The sequence below is a fragment of the Tripterygium wilfordii genome, chromosome 21 (genome assembly GCF_013401445.1).
Source record: "Tripterygium wilfordii isolate XIE 37 chromosome 21, ASM1340144v1, whole genome shotgun sequence".
NCBI lineage: Eukaryota > Viridiplantae > Streptophyta > Magnoliopsida > Celastrales > Celastraceae > Tripterygium > Tripterygium wilfordii.
In genome coordinates, this window is record NC_052252.1 from 18,414,512 (window position 1) to 18,434,024 (window position 19,513).

Here is a 19,513-nt window from a genome sequence, read left to right on the forward strand (position 1 = left end):
TATAATAAAAGGTTTTTCTGGGAAGAAGAGGAGGAGGAGGAGATGACTGATGAGAGGGTGTCAAAACTGTACATGAAAGAAGCTAAAATTTCTGTGTGACGGAGGAGCCTATGGTTTCCTTTAGTCGATTGGGAAATTTCACTGGTCCGTCCATGTTAAAAAGGGGATAAAAACCGTGCATCTATAAACCATTAGATGCATGATTGTTGATCTGAGTCGTTCATCAATAAATATGATTTTTTAATTTGATAACACATATTCACGTGATTTTAGGTGAGTAAATTGTCTTTCTTGCCCATAATCTTCGTTCAGTTAACGTCTTCTTCCAAATTTTCCATCTTCGTCTTCGTCTTCGTCTTCATCTAGCCTCCAGCAAACTCCATTGAAGCTCCTGGTAAACAAAATAAAGAAAGCACCGCACTCCATTAAAGCTACCGCACCCCATTTGATAAGCTCCATTTCGTCTTGCTCTACTAACATTCTACTGCTTTCTACATCCACATGATTTTAGGACTATCCTATCGGTAGGATATAGTAAAACCGAACTCGTATACATACTTATGTATCCTATCGGTAGGATATTGTAATTAGATGATACTTAGTTGTCCCACGATTGAAATGTATGCTATCCCTACACATAATGGAGAGAGTAATTATTTTATTTGTCAATTTGATTTTTAGTAGTTATGTTGATACGGTAGTTTTTTTTAATTGTAATACATATGTTTTTTGAATAATAAGCTACTTTTTTAGACGACATGAATACATAAATAAGAATAGGCACAAAAGTTGATTGATATTAATTGGTAGTGAGGGTTTTTGAAAGAAGAGAAATGGATAATTCTTATGAATCCATATGACAACTAATTTGATAGATAGATTGTCCAAGTGTCAAATAAATGGAGCAATTGACTAAAGCCTTTGCTTTATATATGCAAGTTGAAGATGTTTCGTTTTATTTATTTTGTTTTGTTTTGTCTTTTTTTTTGGTTTTGGGTAATTTTGTCAAGAGAAACCAGTCCACCTAGGCAAAAACTAAAAAGTAGAGCATCCTAGGTGTCAAAATAAGATAAATACTTGTTAGAACCTCTACTTTATATATAGTTATAGATGTATAGATAATTCAATCTATCGTATTGTATGTTATTCTATAAATCATATTTGTATAATATTACCATCCTATATAACAATTGACAAGTCCATAGGTTAAATCTAAATACAATCCCAATTTATTACCATGCTAAAATATTATAGCAATCCCTAAATCATGAACCCTAAATCCTTATTGAATGACCTTAAACAAGTAAAACCCTAAACCCTATAATCTAAACCCTAAATCCGTAAACCCTAAAGCCAAAACAATGAAATCGGTGATGTATTGGATTTCGATATGCCACCTATAAAACGACCCTAAACCAGAAAAACCTAAATCCTATAACCTAAGCCCTAAATCCCTAAACCCTAACCTAAACCCTAAAACGGAAAAACCTAAGCCCTAAATCCCTAAACAAATGACATATTAGATGTTTGAACAATAATCGCATTGTTCTTTGATCCATGATTTGAAGGGAGTAACATTAGTCCACTTGATCAACTTTTCTAATGTTTATAAATGAAATGGATCCTATTTCCTTTAGAATCGTGCAAACAAGAATTACATTGTTATTGATAATATTGTGGCTAATAATATTAATAATAATATAACAAACAACTCGAAAGGAGATAAACCCAAAACTACTTGAGCAATTATTGTTCAATAACTCGAACAATAAAATTATCATACTCGAACACAAGAAACAACCACTCGAAAGGATATAAACCCAAAACTACTCAAACAATTATTGTTCAAGAACTCGAACAATAAAATTATCATACTCGAACACAAGAAAGAAACCACTCGAAAGGAGATAAACCCAAAACTACTCGAACAATTATTGCTCAATATATAACTCGAACAATAAAATTATCATACTTGAGCAATTACATTATCAACCATTATTAGTTGTGTGCACGTGACTGACAATTGCAACTAAAATATTGTTTCGCACCTTGCCTAGATTTCAATAGTCCCAAGGTTTTGAATTAATTCATATTTCCACAAAATTAACTGTAAAATTCTCTCTCTCTCTCTTTTTGAATCTGGTACAAACCTCAAACTTCTCAAGCTTGCACTTACGAATCAATGGAAGAAGTCGAGGCCATCGATTCGTCGGAGGAAACGTCTGAAAGGCATCTATTTTATAAATTATTCAACCTAGAATGTTAATCAATTCAATGGTTTTACAGGAGGATCCAATCGTTCATTTTATGATAGGGAGGAACTATCCGGAGTACGATAGGTGGTGTTTGATATTGTCTGGTCTTGAGTTCAAACTTAATGGAGATAAATCCCATTTGGAATGACTCAACTAAAATCTTCACTTTCTCAGACTTGTGGGATGAGATCTGTGTGTGAGAGAAGAGGAGAAACTAAATTGGGCTTAGAGATATTTGTTGGGTTTGGGTATCACTGGAATTGAACTGAGGACAAAATATTGGGTCGGCCTGGTGCCCAAAGTCAAAGTTTAGGCTTGGGCCGGCCCTGACTGAAGAAACCAGGTTTTTTTGTAATATAATACAATTTTAATGTGAAAATAGTAAATTAACACTAACATCTGCCGTTACTGTACAGTTTTTAATTTTTCAATATATACTACTCTTGTTAGTAATTTCACAATAATTTATTTGAATTGATAAAATGAAAGAAAAACATACACGTGATCTTTGATTTTGACCAACGACACGTGTCTGTCAAATACCCGTACGGATTATGATCTGTTTATCACATGAACGAGATAGTAAACGCTCCCAGTGGATTGGACTTTGAAACGACGTCGGTTTACATCCAACTGAAGAGGTTTATCGTTTACTACGGTCCGTTTAGGCCCAATGGAGTAAACGGTCCGTTTAGGCCCAATGGACTTTGACAAACTAGAATAAAAAATAAAAAATAAAAAAAAACTGTCCATTGATTTGTTAGTGGAGTGGTATTTTTTTTAAAAAAATTTATTTTTTATTGGAATCGAATTTATGATACATATATGTTTAACTTAATCATTTTCAATCAAGTCACTTCTTGTTGTGACTTCTTGTTATAGTAGAGTGATACTTTCATATCAATATATCTTACTTGACCGTTGGCAATTGGCATGTCTTCAAAGAGTAATGGAAGTTTGAATATTACCAAATCATTCAGATAAGTTTCATATGAGCCATGCAAAACATGTTTCACCCGAGAGTAGTTCAACTTCACTAGCATAACTTTCAACTTTAGACCTCTCCAATTTGATTATTTGAATTTGACATCAAGTAAGAAAATTGTCTCACATCACCATCTCAAAGCTCATATACAGGTATTAGACTAAGATTTTAGGGTTCTTAGTTACATCAAGAGTTTGAAGTCCCAAATTCTCCTTCCATTGAGCTACCAGCTGGTCCAAGCTTTGATTGACAGGATCATTACATGCAACCAAAGATTCTAGTTTAATTCATGAGTTCAGACTCAAATGCAATAAAAGATTCTAAAATTCGGATCTGACCTCACCTTAGAAGATCATAGCCTCTAACAGTTCGAAAGGAGTAGTCTTTGGTTGGCATCCATGGAGGGAGAGGCATATGCAAACTATCTCAGCTTTAGAACTCCATTAACTTTCAGAATCTAAGATTGTAACATAAATTGGGGTGTTCTTTTACCTTACTCTTGAGTCCCCGTTCCTGAGCCCTAATGGCCGGAAAGTCTTCATCTTGAGCTTCTATTCTTCAAATAAGAACATGCAACCACAATCTCCAACTACCCAAAAGTCCATTAGAGTTACTAAGATATTCACAACTCAAATTAAAAGAGTTCGGAAGAGGGCAGAGTTTGGGAGTATTCTCATACAGAAAGTGTCTATTTTCTATTAGAACACTTCCCAACCCTTCCCTCTCCACCGTTAATTAATATTCCTCCACCTCGGCAGATTCTCTTTTCTTTCCCAAGCCAAAAATCTCTCCATCTGTCTCTGTCTCTGTCTTTGTCTTCGCTTCCTTTCTCTCCCGATCAGATTCCTCTCTTTCTCTCTCGTTCTTTTTTGGGGTTGGAGGCTTCGTTTTTTAATCTAACCAACGATGCCCAAGCCCGTTGCGTTATTCCTCCTCCTTTATCTTCCATTCTTTTCTCTCTCTCTACTTGTCGCTGCTTTCATCTTCTCTTACTTCACGCCTCCGCCTAATCCTCATTTGTACACAACACTAGTTTTCCTCCACTTTCCATGGCTCCTCCCTCAGGTGTCAACCATTTCTCTAATCCCTCTATTGACGGTGCGCTCTATTTTAGAGAGAAGCATTTTGTATGAGAGTTAATTGTTTAATTATTGAATTATGACACTGGCGACACCGAAAGCACTGCTGCTTAATCTTAAGCTGATGAATTTGGTTGTTTTGATTATTTATTGATTCAATACTTTCTATTAATTTGGTTGTGATTTTGTTTTTGTTTCTCTAAGATTCTAGTCATTTTGCTTTTGTTTGTGTGGATGAATGGTCATCTTGTATATTTTGGCATTTATGTTTGGAATGTTGATGGATAGCAGGGGACTTTGCTTCTTCCTATACAGAGAGGAAATCGGGCCTTTTGAAATGGCTATGTAAGCTATTCAAGGGAGGGTCTAGTCGCGGAGGTGGTGCCCATCATCCTCAGGTTATTGGGGAGGAAAACATGGCCCAGCATGCACCAGCAAGACCTCTGGTAGTGATTCAATAATCCTAATTAGTTATATAATAATTCGTTTTTGGTTGTCCTTGTCATATTTGTTCATTTTGTTGATGTGACATCATTGCTGATATTTTCATAAGTCAATACTTGGATAACTGTGATGCTGGTTTGCTGATCCTTTTGTGCTGGTTTTCCTTGCACATAGATACAAATGATCACTAGTTGTAATGAGGAATAGAATGTAGCTATGGGTTAGTATATGTATGTGCTGGTTATCCTTGCACATACAAATGATCACTAGCTGTAGTTTTCTGATACTTTTGGCTTTTATTTTGAAGGATTTCATTGCTGGCCATAGGTTGTCACCTGCTAAAGTGCTTATCATCTTAAATTCGAGTTTGTGTCCAATTTCTTTAGCGTGGACATGTTTATCAATAATAGTAAATGATAATATTGCCTCTGATTTGATGCAGTTTACTATCAGTATTGTGCATCCAAATATGTAGCATTCTATTTTGTCGTGTGATAGTAGACTAGCAAATTTCTAAATTTTAGTATACCAATGCCAGAAACTATTTGACAAATTTCTCTGTGCTGGTTTCTTAGAAAATAAGAAATGTTATTTACCGAGTCTTTAAATGACCTCAGGATGACCGTGCCAGAGCTCGGAACGAAAAGGAGGAATTAGATCATGCCGTGGCACTTTCTTTATCTGAAGATTGGAAGAGATCAAATCGTAGGTTTTAAAGTTTTAACATCTAAAAGATCCATGTACTTATTTATCTTCTAAGTCTCTCTCCATCCTTGTGTGTGTAACAAGTATCTCTTGGTCTCCATATGTGTACATGTCTCTGTGTGTGTCTCAACTGTTTCGCAAGAATATATTATATGTTTGCTGTTTGAAATTTCAGGATATGGATGGCGGACAGATTATGATGAAGATCTAGCTAGGGAACTTCCAGATAGCCTGAATTCATCTTCATATCCACCTTATGTCCTCACATCTTCGTATCCACCTTATGTCCCCACACCATATTATCCCATGGGATGTAGGTAAAAGCTTCTGACAGTTACTGTAAATTTTTTTTTTGGCCCAGATCAACCGAGATATCCTTTGGCTATGCATGTTAAACATCAGGTTTGGTTAGCAGTCTCAATAAACCTTGCAATCGACTACTTTTGTTAAAATCTAGCACTAAATATAAGTTCTCTAGCCTGCAAAATAACTTTTTTTATCAGTCTATTAGACGGAATGAATAATAACTTTCATCGTCATCTTCCGAGCCTTTGTCCCAAAAATAACTTTATGTTGAATAATTTGTTGGTGGTATCGTTTGTGTGGATCATTCTTGATTGCTTCTGGTTCCTCATTGGGGATGTCAACATGAAAGACAGATGAGAACCAACTTAGATGACTCTTTCTAAATATTAATACATCAAGAATTAATAAAAAATTCAATTAGTAAGTAAGTGATGGAGTTTTCCAATATCTGAAAATGTTTCACAATGTGTGTTTGAACTTGTAAAATGCAGAGTTTGTGGTGGCTGTCACCGTCACATTGGGCATGGGAATTATTTACGATGCTTGGGAACATTTTTTCATCCCAACTGTTTCCGCTGTGGTTTCCCAATTACTTACTGAGCATGAGGTAATTTTTCGTTTGTGAACTGAATTCTGAACTAACTTTTTTCCTTGAAGTTGAAGTTGCACATATTCTTCCACCTTTTTTCTCAACTATAATTTTCTTTATATTATTCCAATTACATATAATTGTTGGCGTACAAGTAGTGATGCCAAATCAAATATCAAGCTTTTAATGCTTTTTTCCTGTTTATTCAAGTTTTCTTTCTCAGAGAAGTATCCGTATCACAAGTTTTGCTTCAAGGAATTGACCCATCCGAAATGTGAAGTGTGCTTCCAATTTGTAAGAAAATCGTGGATGCTTATTTTTATTTGTATTGTTTGTGGGTCTTTTTGCTCTTAGCAATATCATGTTTTCCTTCATGCATATAGGCCAGACTTTTTGTTATTTTGGAGGCCCACCACGTGCATAATCTAGTTTAATTGCAAGATGTCAAGTTTTGTCTTCAGAACTTGGCATTGGCCATGGCTCTTGTACCATGTTTAATCACCAAATAACTTTAGCTCAAATACTCCTAGCGTACAAAGTAAACTTACATGCCTTGTGCTCTATTGAGTTGATTCTTGGTCACATCTGACTGGGTGTTTTTCACGTCGCATGAGAACCAAAGTCTTGAGCTCGCATCCTGCCAACTTCGATCCACTTCCCATTTATCTCATGTGTTTGCTACCTATTTTTATCTTTTCTTGGAATGGATTTCGTTGTTTGTTTGTTTGTTTTTTTTACAATTATCAAGATGCAAGATCCCCACGTGAGAAAGAGTATGGATCTCCGTTCGAATAATTAAAGTTTATCTCCTTCCACTGCCTTTGGGGTTAATGGTATATCATTGTTTGCCTTTAGCATGAGTATCTATAGTTGAATTTACGGCTTTCTCATAACTTTTCATTAGAAAAGTAACTTTTAGAGTGGGGTTTATCAACCGGGTTTTGCATAGTGTTCTCATGTTTCTGAAATCAATAGCCTCTCCAACATTTTATTATACACAAATATCTGTTATCTGATTAGATTAGCGTACGTCCCAACAAATGGAGCTGGTTTGATAGAGTATAGGTGCCATCCATTCTGGTCCTAAAAGTATTGTCCGTCACATGAGCATGATGGCACAGCTCGCTGCAGTAGTTGTGAGCATCTGGAGGTACTTGTTTATGATTTTGAATTTGGTACTTCTCCCTGGTCTCGATATTCATCTGAGCAGAAGGTCATGAGGATTGGTAATCAAGTTATATCTAAACTATATCTTTTATCTTTCTCCTAAATCATGGAGAAAATAAGTCCAATCATCCACTATGTTTGGCATATGTAATTACATCAACTTTGCCTTGTTAAATGTAAATACATATAAAACTTGCTTGTCCTCTGGAAATATGAGTTTTCGGGATTATCAATTTGGATTTGAAAGCTTGCTGGATGCAGACTACTCACAGGTGCTATCCTTGCCCACGAGTTGATGCATGGCTGGTTACGTCTTACAGGTGAAATGCCAATATGATCTTTTCCATGCAAGTCCCTTTTGGGATTTGCCTGCATCTTATTGCCTTTCTTTTGGCAGTACAGGCTACCGTAATCTGAATCCAGAGGTAGAGGAAGGTATCTCCCAAGTGCTTTCATACATGTGGCTAGAATCAGAAGTATTGCCTGAATCGAGCAACATGCCTTCCACATCGGCAGCTTCATCGTTGTCATCTTGGAAGGGGGGGGGGGGGGGTGCGCAAGTCCATAGTTGAAAAGAAGCTTGGTGAGTTTTTCATGCACTAAATCGCAAATGACGCTTCCCCAGCATATGGAGGAGGATTCAGGGCTGCTAATGCTGCCGTTAGTAAGTATGGTTTACATCGGACACTTGATCACATTAACTTGACAGGAATCTTCCCCCTGTAAGAATGCCAAAATTGTTTTGGTATGCTGTGGTCTCTTCCTTCCAATTTATTCTCTTGCAAGATATTGCTAAGCTTAAATGGCTCCCCTTAAATTTCCATGGGGTCGTGTGAGTGTGACACATCTTCACCCTCATCCAGATGGGTTCTTTCCAGTGCAATGATGAGCACACCATTCTATCATTCCACCACGAACCATAAACCTTTAGACTCCTTTTGATCACTTTGGCTTTGATGTAATTTTTTTGCCTAGAGAAATCGGCTTCACGTTTGGTGTGCATGATAATCTTTTTTAAGCTCTTGGAACCTGGAATCAAAATTGTTTACATCTTCACGCTTACAAATGAATTTGACTCCAGGAAGAAAATCACTATGAATATGCTCAATACAAGAGGTTATGAATTTGACTTTCGCGAGAAATCACTAAAAAACTGGACCTTGTAAAATTCATCAATGGGAATGCCATCAGAAATACATCAGATAAGCGTATTTGACATGGCACTTGAAATGATAACCCATCTATACAAGGGAAAACATTTTTCTCACAGCAGCAGCACAAAACTAACCACTAGGAGAAAGCCAATACAATATTGTTAGTAAATACATTAGCCTTTTGATTTAGAAGATGTGGAACAAACTTCAGTCACATGGGCATCAACTACAATTTGGCAGTCACGTCTGCTAAAATTATCTTCAGTGTCTCGTAAGTCATAAAACATATGCCAACACCAGGAACAACTTTGTAGTATTCAGCCATAATTCCTCTATACAGACCACGAAAACCTTCCGCTTTGATTATATGCCTAAATATACCGAAAAGCCCGGTCTTGTAAACACATGCTCGTCCACCAGCCCCTTCCAATTGTTTTCTTCTCCTTACAAGATCCAGAGGAAAAGCAACTGCATTTAATGCAGAAAACAATATGAAAGAGAACATGCTGTATATATGAGGCAGTAGACTAGGAGCTGGCATTCGTTGATATAGAGCATACTAATCATGGACAAGTCTCAGCCACGACAAAAATAACAAAGAACACACAAAATGTAGCAAATAGAAGACAATAAAATAGTATAGAAGTACAAACAGGACATCCAAGATTTTAAAATGACTTTAAAGTTTAAACTGAATGCCTCAAGCAAGCCCTTATAATATCCAGACTGATCCAATTTCTTACTGAAGTTGTAGTTGGACAATGAAAATAAATAGTTCTGCGACAATATCCAATAAAAATCATCCAGACATATCCCCAGTAAGGCTGAAGGGCTCCCACCAACCATTTGGCAAACGAAAGCCAAGTGAGAAGCATACCTCAAAGAGGCCACCTCTCACAGATTCGATAACCGAGTGCACAGTAATGGTTCACCTGAATAATGCCAACCTATGATTGAATGGGTGAGACAAGTTATAAGAAATGAAGGAGCAGTTGAAGAAGTTAAACCAAGTGAGATATCTCATGAAAAGAATAAATCTGATGAATGACAAAATGGTAAATTTTGCATGGACTTCCTTACTGAAAGTCTCAAATTGCCACATTAAAAGCAACTTCAGTCTGGGTCCCTGGCTTTAGGGTCAGTCTGGTTAGATGCTTAATGCAGAGGTTGCACCACACGCTGCTTCTCTGCATCAAAAAGCATAGTGAAGAGCTACATGCATTAAGTTTTTTTAGATATTGAAATATCATGGTGACAATGAACTCAAGCAAAATCATTTTTGACTAAAAACCATGCTAATTGTTCACTGCAGCGGAGTCCAACATGTATTGAACATAGAAGTATTAAGATCAATAATTCACTGGCCAGAACAGAATCTTTCTTATGCATGGATATATAAAGGTCAATAATTCATTGACCAAAGAATTTCCTTCTGTTCCAGTAATCTAGAGCAGACACAGCATTCAGCCAAATTTACATGAAGGACAAGAACCACCATTCGTACTAGAAAACCAAAGATATAGTTGGACATTAAGACCTGTCAAACTTTGTGGAGAAACATCAATCCAGTATGTTTAAGATCACTCACCGGTCGATGATGCAATGCCTGAAAGACTGCCACAAGCCAGACTGACAACAACAGTGGAATCTTGGGGCCTGATGAATAGATATCAAAATATTAGGCCCACTACAAAGGGTGCTTGCAAGAATATTGATATGTTGGAACTTTAAAGTAAAAAAATGATCACCTATTTGACTGCCAAAAAGATCTCAAATACTCGTAAACTGAAAAGCTAATAGCAAGACTAGGGCCAACACCCTGCAGTGATGATAAACCTGCAGTCAAACACAAACCAAAAAAGGAAGACATAACATAAATGAGAATATAATGAAGATAGAAACATACCAGAAGTGTTGCCCCAAGTCCCTTATAGAGGCCTAATACACCCTCTTCCCTGCTAATAGTTTGCAAGGCATGCCAAATACCTCGGTAGTACATCACATTTGTCTGGCAAGTTGCAAGTAAATAAATTAATGAAGAAACATAGGTAAAAAAAAAGGTAAATAATACCCATGCACAAGGATTTCGCAATGGAATCTGATTGAAAGACAAAAAAAAATAAGTTTTCATTCTGGAAACAGATAATGGCAAAGTCACTAAATTATGAAAGTGAAACGAAATATTACCCAACTTATGTATTTGTGCTGCTTCCGCACGATAATCAAATGCCAATGGCATTCAAAATAAGCCAAGAAAAGATTCAATTAAGGTGTTCATTCTTGTAACAGTATAATTATTCTAAAACCAAGCAAATAATCATTTTCACAACCAAACATGTGGCAAAAAGTATGAGAAGGCAAAGGATGAAGAAGCACGAGAGTTTTGCAAGTCATATTTCAAAACGGTACGCTGATCTCACCTGAGCCGCAAGGCGTGTTCTTACAAGATCCAACGGATATGTAGTAGATGCAGCTGTGATTCCAGCCAAACCACCACCAATGAAATGTACAAAAAGATCTACACCCTTCTTTTCCTTATGATTTGCGAGTCCAGGAATACTATGTAGGAACTGAAATGCAGAATTATAATCAATTCATGACTCATAAGAGAGACCAAGTAAAGACAAGTAACGTAAATTTATAGAATAAATGAATAATTATAAATAGAAGACTGAACAAACCTTTTTATAGTGCTCATATGCGTAGAAGTTAACAGACGAGTAGGGTAGACGATGAGTGATTGTAACCAGATTCCCTTTCCAAAAAGCTCTGAAACCTTCTTCACTAACAATTCGTGAAGCCTCACGCCATATGCTAGCTTTTCTCAATGTTGCAGCATCAGTGTGCATGCCTTGCACCTGCAACAACAACATTACATCAATGAAAAGTTGAAGCCAGTCTATAAAGTATAAAGAGCCACACAACCCCAATGATCCCCAATCAGAGGTACTGCCATGCCATCGGCAATAACTAACTTGAGTTGCAACTAAATTAACCCCACACACATATATAACACCCCTAATATAGTTCCAGAACAAAAAAAAGTAAAAAACCATTTCTTGCACAATTTCTTCAAAAACCTCCAAAAATTAAAAGCCCCAAATAACACGAAACCATGCTGACACTGGTGCGGGAAAAAAAAATAAAGGATAAACCTTTAATCCCAACTCACAAGACCTCGGCATACCTGAAAAAGTATGGTGAGGCGCGCAAGCGGAGCGGTGCAAGATTTGCTAAGAGCACCGGCGACGCCGCCAGCGAGAAGCTGAGATATTGTCCCGATCTGCGATATTGTCGGTTGCTGCTGAGGTATCCTAGACAATTTACGCGCCCCGGATCTATCGACGGCAACGGCGACGGCTCCGTGAGTAGAATTCATGGCTCTCTGCCCTCCTTCCACCACCACTCCTACCCTCGACTCCGTTTGCATCTGGTTTAGAGAACCAAGTGCAAAAGCACACTGATAAACCCTAATTGGGACAAGCAAAGAGCTTTAAAGACGAAAGACGAATGAAAAATTCCCCCTGTGTTTCAATTTAAGCTCTTGGGCTTCATTAATTGCCTCCCTTTCCTGTCTGCGTGATTTGAAGGAAAACGAGTTGAAAAGCGAAAAATGCAATGCAACGACGTCGTTCGATGGACGGTTCTTTTTGACCGTGGATCTGATGCTGCTATAGTAGTATCGGATGCAGATGAGTACTATGATAGGAGAACGTTCGGGTATCTGTTGTGGGATATGCTTTGCAAATTGCTTGAAATTAACGCTTGATGATGCTTAACTTAAGTCGGTGGCTTTTTGCCTTCACTTTGTAAACGGTGATGCTACACATACATAAAATTGGTATACATAAATATACATAATGACATGGCATGCCATGTAAGTAAATGACTAGGCAATTTCAAATTTCAAATTTCAAAAATCAAAAATTAAACCTTACAAATCACTCACTTTTATCTCTCATCAGATTTTATATTTCTCTCTCCTCTCTCTTCCTCTCCTCTCTCTCACGCTACTCTCTCTTTGTCTCTCACGGCCAAAACCTAACCTCCACCATCCGACCACCCATATGACCGCCAGTGCCACCAAAAGAAGCGGCCAGCCCCCAGGAGCAACACCTAACCATCACTTGCCATCAACGGTTGTTGATTTTGTCGAAAATCTATTATGAAATCATGGGTATCCATCGGACAAAAATCCCAGATCCAATTGATTCTGATGTCGATTTGGTAACCCGACACCACCAATGGACTCCCCTACGTGAGGAGCACCTAGTCCAACCCTTCGTCGACCAAAACGGCCACCGGAATCGGAGACCCACGTCAAAGGTATACTCCAGTGCGTTATTACACTATACATTTGACAGTGTATTTAGCTTTTTCTATTGATTGAACATCTTATGAATTACTTGTGAAGCTTGATAGTGGGTTATTGTACTGTCATAATGAAAAGTGTAATTATTTTGTTTCATGGTTTGTTTTTTGCCTAGCTTACCAGATATTGTATTTTGCAAATAGTGTATTTAACATTTAGTGTACTTAGAACATAATGTATTTTGCTGGGCTGCTTCTCGTCGTGGTGTCCTGGATTGGTGATTTCTTGGTTCCACAAAATATTTGATTACATTTCCATTTTAGTAATGCATTTAATATTACATACACTGTAAGTTCCCATAATGTAGTTGCATTGAATATGTTAGTTTCCTTGCTTGATGGGTTCGATTGGTTCACTGTCAGTGTGCATAATGTTTTTAACATATGTTTAATGTTGTCTTGTTTAGGTATACTCTGTTCATAAAATTTTTGCTTGTATGAACAATGCTAGAACTACACTTCCATATTGCCTAATGTATTTGTTGTGAGTAATTTGAGGTATGGACAAAACTAGTAAAATTTTTAGGTTTGAACATTGATAGAACTATACACTGTCAATTAAATAATGTATTTGACTTGAATGGTTATGTTTACATACTTGATTGGTTTCAGCAGTTATAATGCATTGGTTTGTGTTTTGTGATATTTTATTTACGCTTAATGGAAGTGTATTTCGGTAAATAGTGTGGTTCGATAGTGTGTGTTCTTCATATTGATCAAATATTTGATTACACTACTACGCTGTGTAATGTATTTAATTTAATTATATCCGAGTAATTTTACCTTTCATTTGTTGTTTATAAAATATATATAAATACACTGACACTTTTTTTATAATAAAAAAACAGGGTCGATTGCGGCTTAATATGCATGTACGTAATTGATTGCATATTCAACAATGTGAGCAAAAAGAAGAAGCTGACCAAAACAGACATCTACCAATTGAGGGCAAAATACATCAATAACTTTTTTAATGATGGTGGGTATTCATGTGTACCATTACAAAAAAGTGGAAATGATGAGCAAAACATTTATCTAGTTATGTCAATTGAACCATGTTAATTTTACAGATGTTCGGATGCTTAAAAGGCAAGTGGACCTTATAACTTTCGTTGATGAACACCTTACATGAATGTACATAACTATTAGTAAGTAAATATATTGTTACTACATTATGCATTAACAATTGTGAAAGGAATACATTTTTAAAAAATAATGTAATAAGTTACTGTCATGAAGAAAAACATACTAGAGTGTCATAAATCATTGACATAACAAAAAAACCCCTTTTATTTAACAAGAAAAATTACTATGCTATCGCTACCGTGCACTAAATACAATGGTAATTCACTAACAAATGGGTAATAACTACTCTACCGAAAGACAATGTAATAGAACACTGTCATGAACAACTATGTTAAATACCCTGTTAATTCGTAATGCATTAACATATTATATACAAATACACTATAAAGACATAATGTAATAAGATTGACTGTCATATAAATTTCACAGTAATAAATATTTAAAACACAATAAACTACATCTTGAACACTCAACACCCTAGATGATTGACCACGATGATTGACCGAATTCTTCAAATGTGATACAAATTTATCTGACCTCCCGCATGTAAATATCAGATATATGTAATCACCATTTGCATCCTTCGTTAATGATCTCCTCTTGACTGAAAACCCATTTACTTGACCATAGTCCTTGTAAAATTTAAACATCTCATCAACTGATTCAAACAACATTCCTGTTACTGGCACATTGATCTAGCAGTCTCGGCACCAGTCTTAACACAATCATTAACACTATCAGCTTGATTGATATTGATCTGACTATCAATATCATCAAGTAAAACCATATCTTCACTGCAAAAAAAATATTTAAACATATATTTGTTAGATAAAACCATAAATTTAGTAATTTATAATGTAATAAGACATATAAAATGAAGACCAAAAATTAATTGACACTTACATTATTACACTATCATAGTAGAGTGTCATCAATCATTGGACTCAAAATTAAGACCAATGTATTTAACTTGGGATAAATACACTGGATATTCGTAATGCATTAATAACTGGTTAACAAATACACTTACAAAAACCTAATGTAAAAGCAACATGCATGACAATAATGGGAATCCCCAATGATAAAGTCTCACTGTCAAAGTAATACCAATCTATTTAACAAGAAAAATTTGTATACGATGAACAACTTCTCTAAATACACTAGTTATTCGTAATGTATTAAACCAAGCTTCACAAATAATACATAAGATGTTCAATCAACAGAAAAAGCTAAAAACATCATGACGAGGAGCAGCCCAGCAAAATACACTATATGCTAAATACACTATGTTCTAAATACACTAACACTATTTGCAAAATACAATATCTGGTAAGCTAGGCAAGAAACAAACCATGAAACAAAATAATTACACTTTTCATTATGACAGTGCAATAACCCACTATCAAGCTTCACATGTAATACATAGGATGTTCAATAAACAGAAAAAGCTAAATACACTGCCAAATGTATAGTGTAATAACGCACTGGAGCATACCTTCGACGTGGGTCTCCATTTTTCGATGGCCGTTTCAGTCGACGAAGGGCTGGGCTAGGTGCTCCTCACATAGGGGAGTCCATTGGTGGTGTCGGATTACCAAATCGACATCGGAATCAATTGGATCTGGGATTTTTGTCCCATGGATATCCATGATTTCATGGTGGATTTTCGACAAAATCAACGACCGTTGATGGCAAGTGATGGTTGGGCATTGCTCCTGGGGGCCGACCGCTTCTTTTGGTGGCACCGGCGGTTATATGGGTGGTCGGACGACGGACATCAAATTTTGGCCGTGAGAGAAAAAGAGAGAGACGCGTAAGAGAGATGAGAGGGAGAGATAGAGGAGAGAGAAAATGTGAGGGGGAAAACAATAGTTAAGTCTTTAGGGTTTTGTGTAAAATATCTATGTGGCATGCCTAGTTGGCATGCCACATAGATTATGTATCTTATGTATACCAAATATTATGTATACATACCATTTTCCCTTTGTAAATTATAGTAACTTGCAACCTTTTTTCTTTTATTTATTAAAGTTGCATATTATCAAGAAACACATTCACATAAATACAAAATGTTTGTTTCTGTCCTCAAAATATATCGGTGGCTTTTTTTTTTTTAATCATTGGAGAACCACCATAAGACCTGTTTTTTTATCTAATCCTATATTATAAACCTCAGAGGGAGAGTCCAGCTACCTCCGCTTAACCTCCGAGTCCAACTATACATGCCGAACCTCCGAACAAGTCACTTGTCGGTCGTAGAGGCCCAAGACCCAGCAGACCACTAACCCATACCTGTCCGAACGTCCACGACGCATTAATACAAATGTTTCGACTCGAACCTGGGGTGGACGGATATCCGGTTAATCCTCAAATCACTGGACCAAACAAGTGGCTTAATATTTCTATCCTTAAACTTTAAAATATGTCCTCAAACTATAACAAATTAATCCGATTCCATCATAACCTAGCTTTCTGATGAGTCTCAGGCTCGAGTGTGTTTATTGTGAACACTGATCTCCAATACATGAAAGCCACGTATTTTCTTAGTTGACAATTAAATTAAAAAAACATGTCACTAATTGATGAGAAACAAAATCAAATCCCTAACTCATTTGGCCCCAAATTTGACCTAGCTCTGCTCTACGACAGGGCTTGTATGTTGATGGGTTATAGAGGTGCAGCAGCCTCCATTAGAGCTATAATTTGATAAGTTGACAATTTTCTTTTCTCCCGGTGAATTTCAGTTCTGGTTTAATCGTTGGTTTAGGCTTATTTCACATGTTCCACTGCATCATTAAGGATAAGAGAGTACTTTACTCTCCCAACAGTTGTTTTGAATGGACTAGATTTGGACCTAGATGTTGGGCTGCTATGGTGTGTTGCAAAAGAACAAGCATCAAATGCTACTTGACAAACATAAGAACAAACAACATACGTAATTGCGAAAAAAGTTAGTTATTATAGTTCTGAATTACATTAAGTTGAGCTCCATACACAGGTTCTGTAATCAATGAAGTTAAGCTCAAGGCATTAAGCACCGACCCTTTCTACTTCTTCCCAAAATGTGCTCCAAGCCTCGACTCAAAATCCAATCCGCTATTGTTTTCCCGGTTGAATTGGTTAGCCATGTCAATGGCATCATTCCAGCGAAGACCCAATGCTAACGAAACGCCTCTACTTCCACCTATCGGCAGATTACCAGACACATTACTGAAGTACATATTCATTGGCACCTCAGTTTGTGCAGACACATCAGGAAATTCGGTTCTGAAACGTTTAGGCATGAATTGGTTTGCTGAAGATGGAGGATCAAGAGGTGTATTAGCGATCTGATTCACGGCTTCAGATGGTATCTGATCATGATGCTGAGATTCAAGTGTGTGCATTTCTTGCACCATTGGCTTCCACAGTCTCACTCTCGCATTTATGAACCAATTCGAAACCTGAAAGAAAGAAAAAGTGTTTGCATTGCTATAAACATTCCCTAATAACATAGAAATCTCACATTACAGGATTGAAAAGAAGGAATACAAAACCTGAGTTCTTGATAGGCCTGTTTGTTGAGCCAACAATTGCTTCTCTGAATCCGTCGGATAACTGATGGATACGACCAAAACCCATTTGCATTACAACAATAAAAGAAAGTAAAAAACAATGAACATAAAATTGACGCAGATTGAATTCATTCCAAGGTCACTTACGGATGCAAGAAATGCTCGTAAAGCCAGGTCTTGAGCACGGATACAGCATGATCTGGAAGTCCTCTTTGAGCCCTCCAAACAGGATGTTGAAAACACGTCAGTTGAGTCAGAGTCGGGTTCGAGTTCGGATTCTCCAAACCATGTTGAGTAGCAGTCCAGTAGTTGGTAGCAGCACAATCATCAAGAGTAGTAATCTTGGCTGTGAATTGAATTTGATCAAGAAGTGCATCCTTTAAGCACTTGAAATGCTTTGCTATTAGTTTGACGGCAAAAGATAGATAAGGAGCTGCATTTCCAAGGCCAGGAACAGCCTCAAATGATGAAACAACAGACTGCATTTGCTGGCAATACAGCTTGGATCTCTTGTATACCTGCTCAATTCAGGGACATAAAAAACTCGAGGTACATTGTGATTTTCATGAAAAAATGATAAAAGATGTCAATTAATTAACCAAACAATATGTAATATCAGCTGCCCAAGCATATAATATGTGATGAATTACTGAAAATATGATGAAAGACCGAGTCCAACATCACATGGGAATTCAAAATGTGTATCTATACATGTATGTAAGCAGCACACAAGAAGTGTAGCATGTGTTGCAGAATGTTATCAAGGACTGAATACCCTAAAACCTAAACAGTATTTGGTTCTTGAATCTTGAGCAGTACTGATGTCTGTATTGTGTAGAAAACAACAAATGAGAAACAGTAACATGAATTTAATTTTTGACATGACAAGACATCTTTTTTGCCATGTCTAGTAATTTGTGTCAGAGTTGCAGATTTCTTTCACTGCAACTATCAAATCTCATCAGTTTCAGTTCATTTTAACTTTTCAATGATACACACACACTGTACTAATTTATAATTAATCTTATCAATAATTACTTAATTAATTAACAAAATCATTGATTAAATCCATACGTTTTCTCTCTCCACTTTCTCATCAAACAAAAAAAAAAAAGACAAGAGGAAAACAGAGGATTTTAATTACCTCATCTAACAGCATTGACAGGCTTGAATTCCTCCATCGATTCTCAATAGAATCACTACAAGCAATCAATTCACTTCCACTCAAATAATCCGATAATGAACAGTCGATCACTTTTTCACCATCTGCTCCACAAAGATCCTCCAAAATCTGCTGGGTTGGCTCCAAGAACCTTGACCTCTTCAGTATTGAAGCATAGCCTGTAAATGGACCAAGAGGGACTAAGCTTCTCATTTCACAACTACTTTTCCTCTTCAAAACATCTCCTAATAAGTTGTTTTTGTTGCGTTGTTGGAATGAGAGACAGAGAGACAAGTCTTGGAGGTGGTGGGAGAATGGTTGCGTTGGTGGGTTTTGGTCAAGTCGAAGCTTGTTCCTTCTGTTCTGTTGTGGGACATGGAAGGGATCATGGTTTTGTGCCATCAATGGAGGTTGTCTTTGTGTGTGTGTGTGTGTGAGAGAGAGAGAGAGAGAGAGATTGGTTATTGTTGTTGTGGTGGTGTGGTGTGCGTACTACTGGAGCATGCAGGAGATGTGGCGGGGACACAGTAGTTGATGTGAAGCGTGAGAGGAGATGATCAGAGACTCTTTTTTTCTTTTCAAAATGCCTTTTCGGTGGAAGGTTTGTTTGACTTCGTATTAAGGTTAAGGGTAATAGGGATTAGAAAATTTTGGCC

The 19,513-nt window shown here is 36.8% G+C and overlaps 2 protein-coding genes and 1 pseudogene across 5 annotated transcripts; 1 reads left to right on the forward strand and 2 right to left on the reverse strand.

The window, feature by feature from the left end:
• The first annotated feature begins 3,267 nt into the window (after window positions 1-3,267).
• On the forward strand, window positions 3,268-8,531 carry LOC119988057 (annotated as a pseudogene).
• Window positions 8,532-8,690: 159 nt separating this feature from the next.
• Window positions 8,691-12,332, reverse strand: LOC119989620 (mitochondrial substrate carrier family protein B-like). Of its 4 annotated transcripts, none has more exons than XM_038835258.1 (8): window positions 11,872-12,332; window positions 11,366-11,542; window positions 11,105-11,254; window positions 10,591-10,692; window positions 10,433-10,503; window positions 10,273-10,340; window positions 9,562-9,631; window positions 9,015-9,152 (listed from the first exon to the last, which is right to left on the reverse strand). In XM_038835258.1, exons 1-7 carry the CDS (start codon window positions 12,112-12,114, stop codon window positions 9,579-9,581), a joined length of 864 nt encoding a protein of 287 aa, XP_038691186.1. In that variant the 5' UTR covers window positions 12,115-12,332; the 3' UTR covers window positions 9,015-9,152; window positions 9,562-9,578. The 4 variants fall into 4 exon arrangements, 3 of the variants coding, with proteins under 3 accessions (XP_038691184.1, XP_038691186.1, XP_038691187.1); XR_005465852.1 differs by lacking the exon at window positions 9,015-9,152 and adding an exon at window positions 9,765-9,871 and having other exon boundaries at window positions 9,556-9,631; XM_038835256.1 differs by lacking the exon at window positions 9,562-9,631 and having other exon boundaries at window positions 8,691-9,152; window positions 11,872-12,331.
• Window positions 12,333-17,061: 4,729 nt separating this feature from the next.
• Window positions 17,062-19,422, reverse strand: LOC119990205 (BEL1-like homeodomain protein 9). Its single transcript, XM_038836082.1, has 4 exons — window positions 18,840-19,422; window positions 17,843-18,213; window positions 17,678-17,738; window positions 17,062-17,584 (listed from the first exon to the last, which is right to left on the reverse strand). Exons 1-4 carry the CDS (start codon window positions 19,257-19,259, stop codon window positions 17,189-17,191), a joined length of 1,248 nt encoding a protein of 415 aa, XP_038692010.1. The 5' UTR covers window positions 19,260-19,422; the 3' UTR covers window positions 17,062-17,188.
• Between the last annotated feature and the right edge of the window lie 91 nt (window positions 19,423-19,513).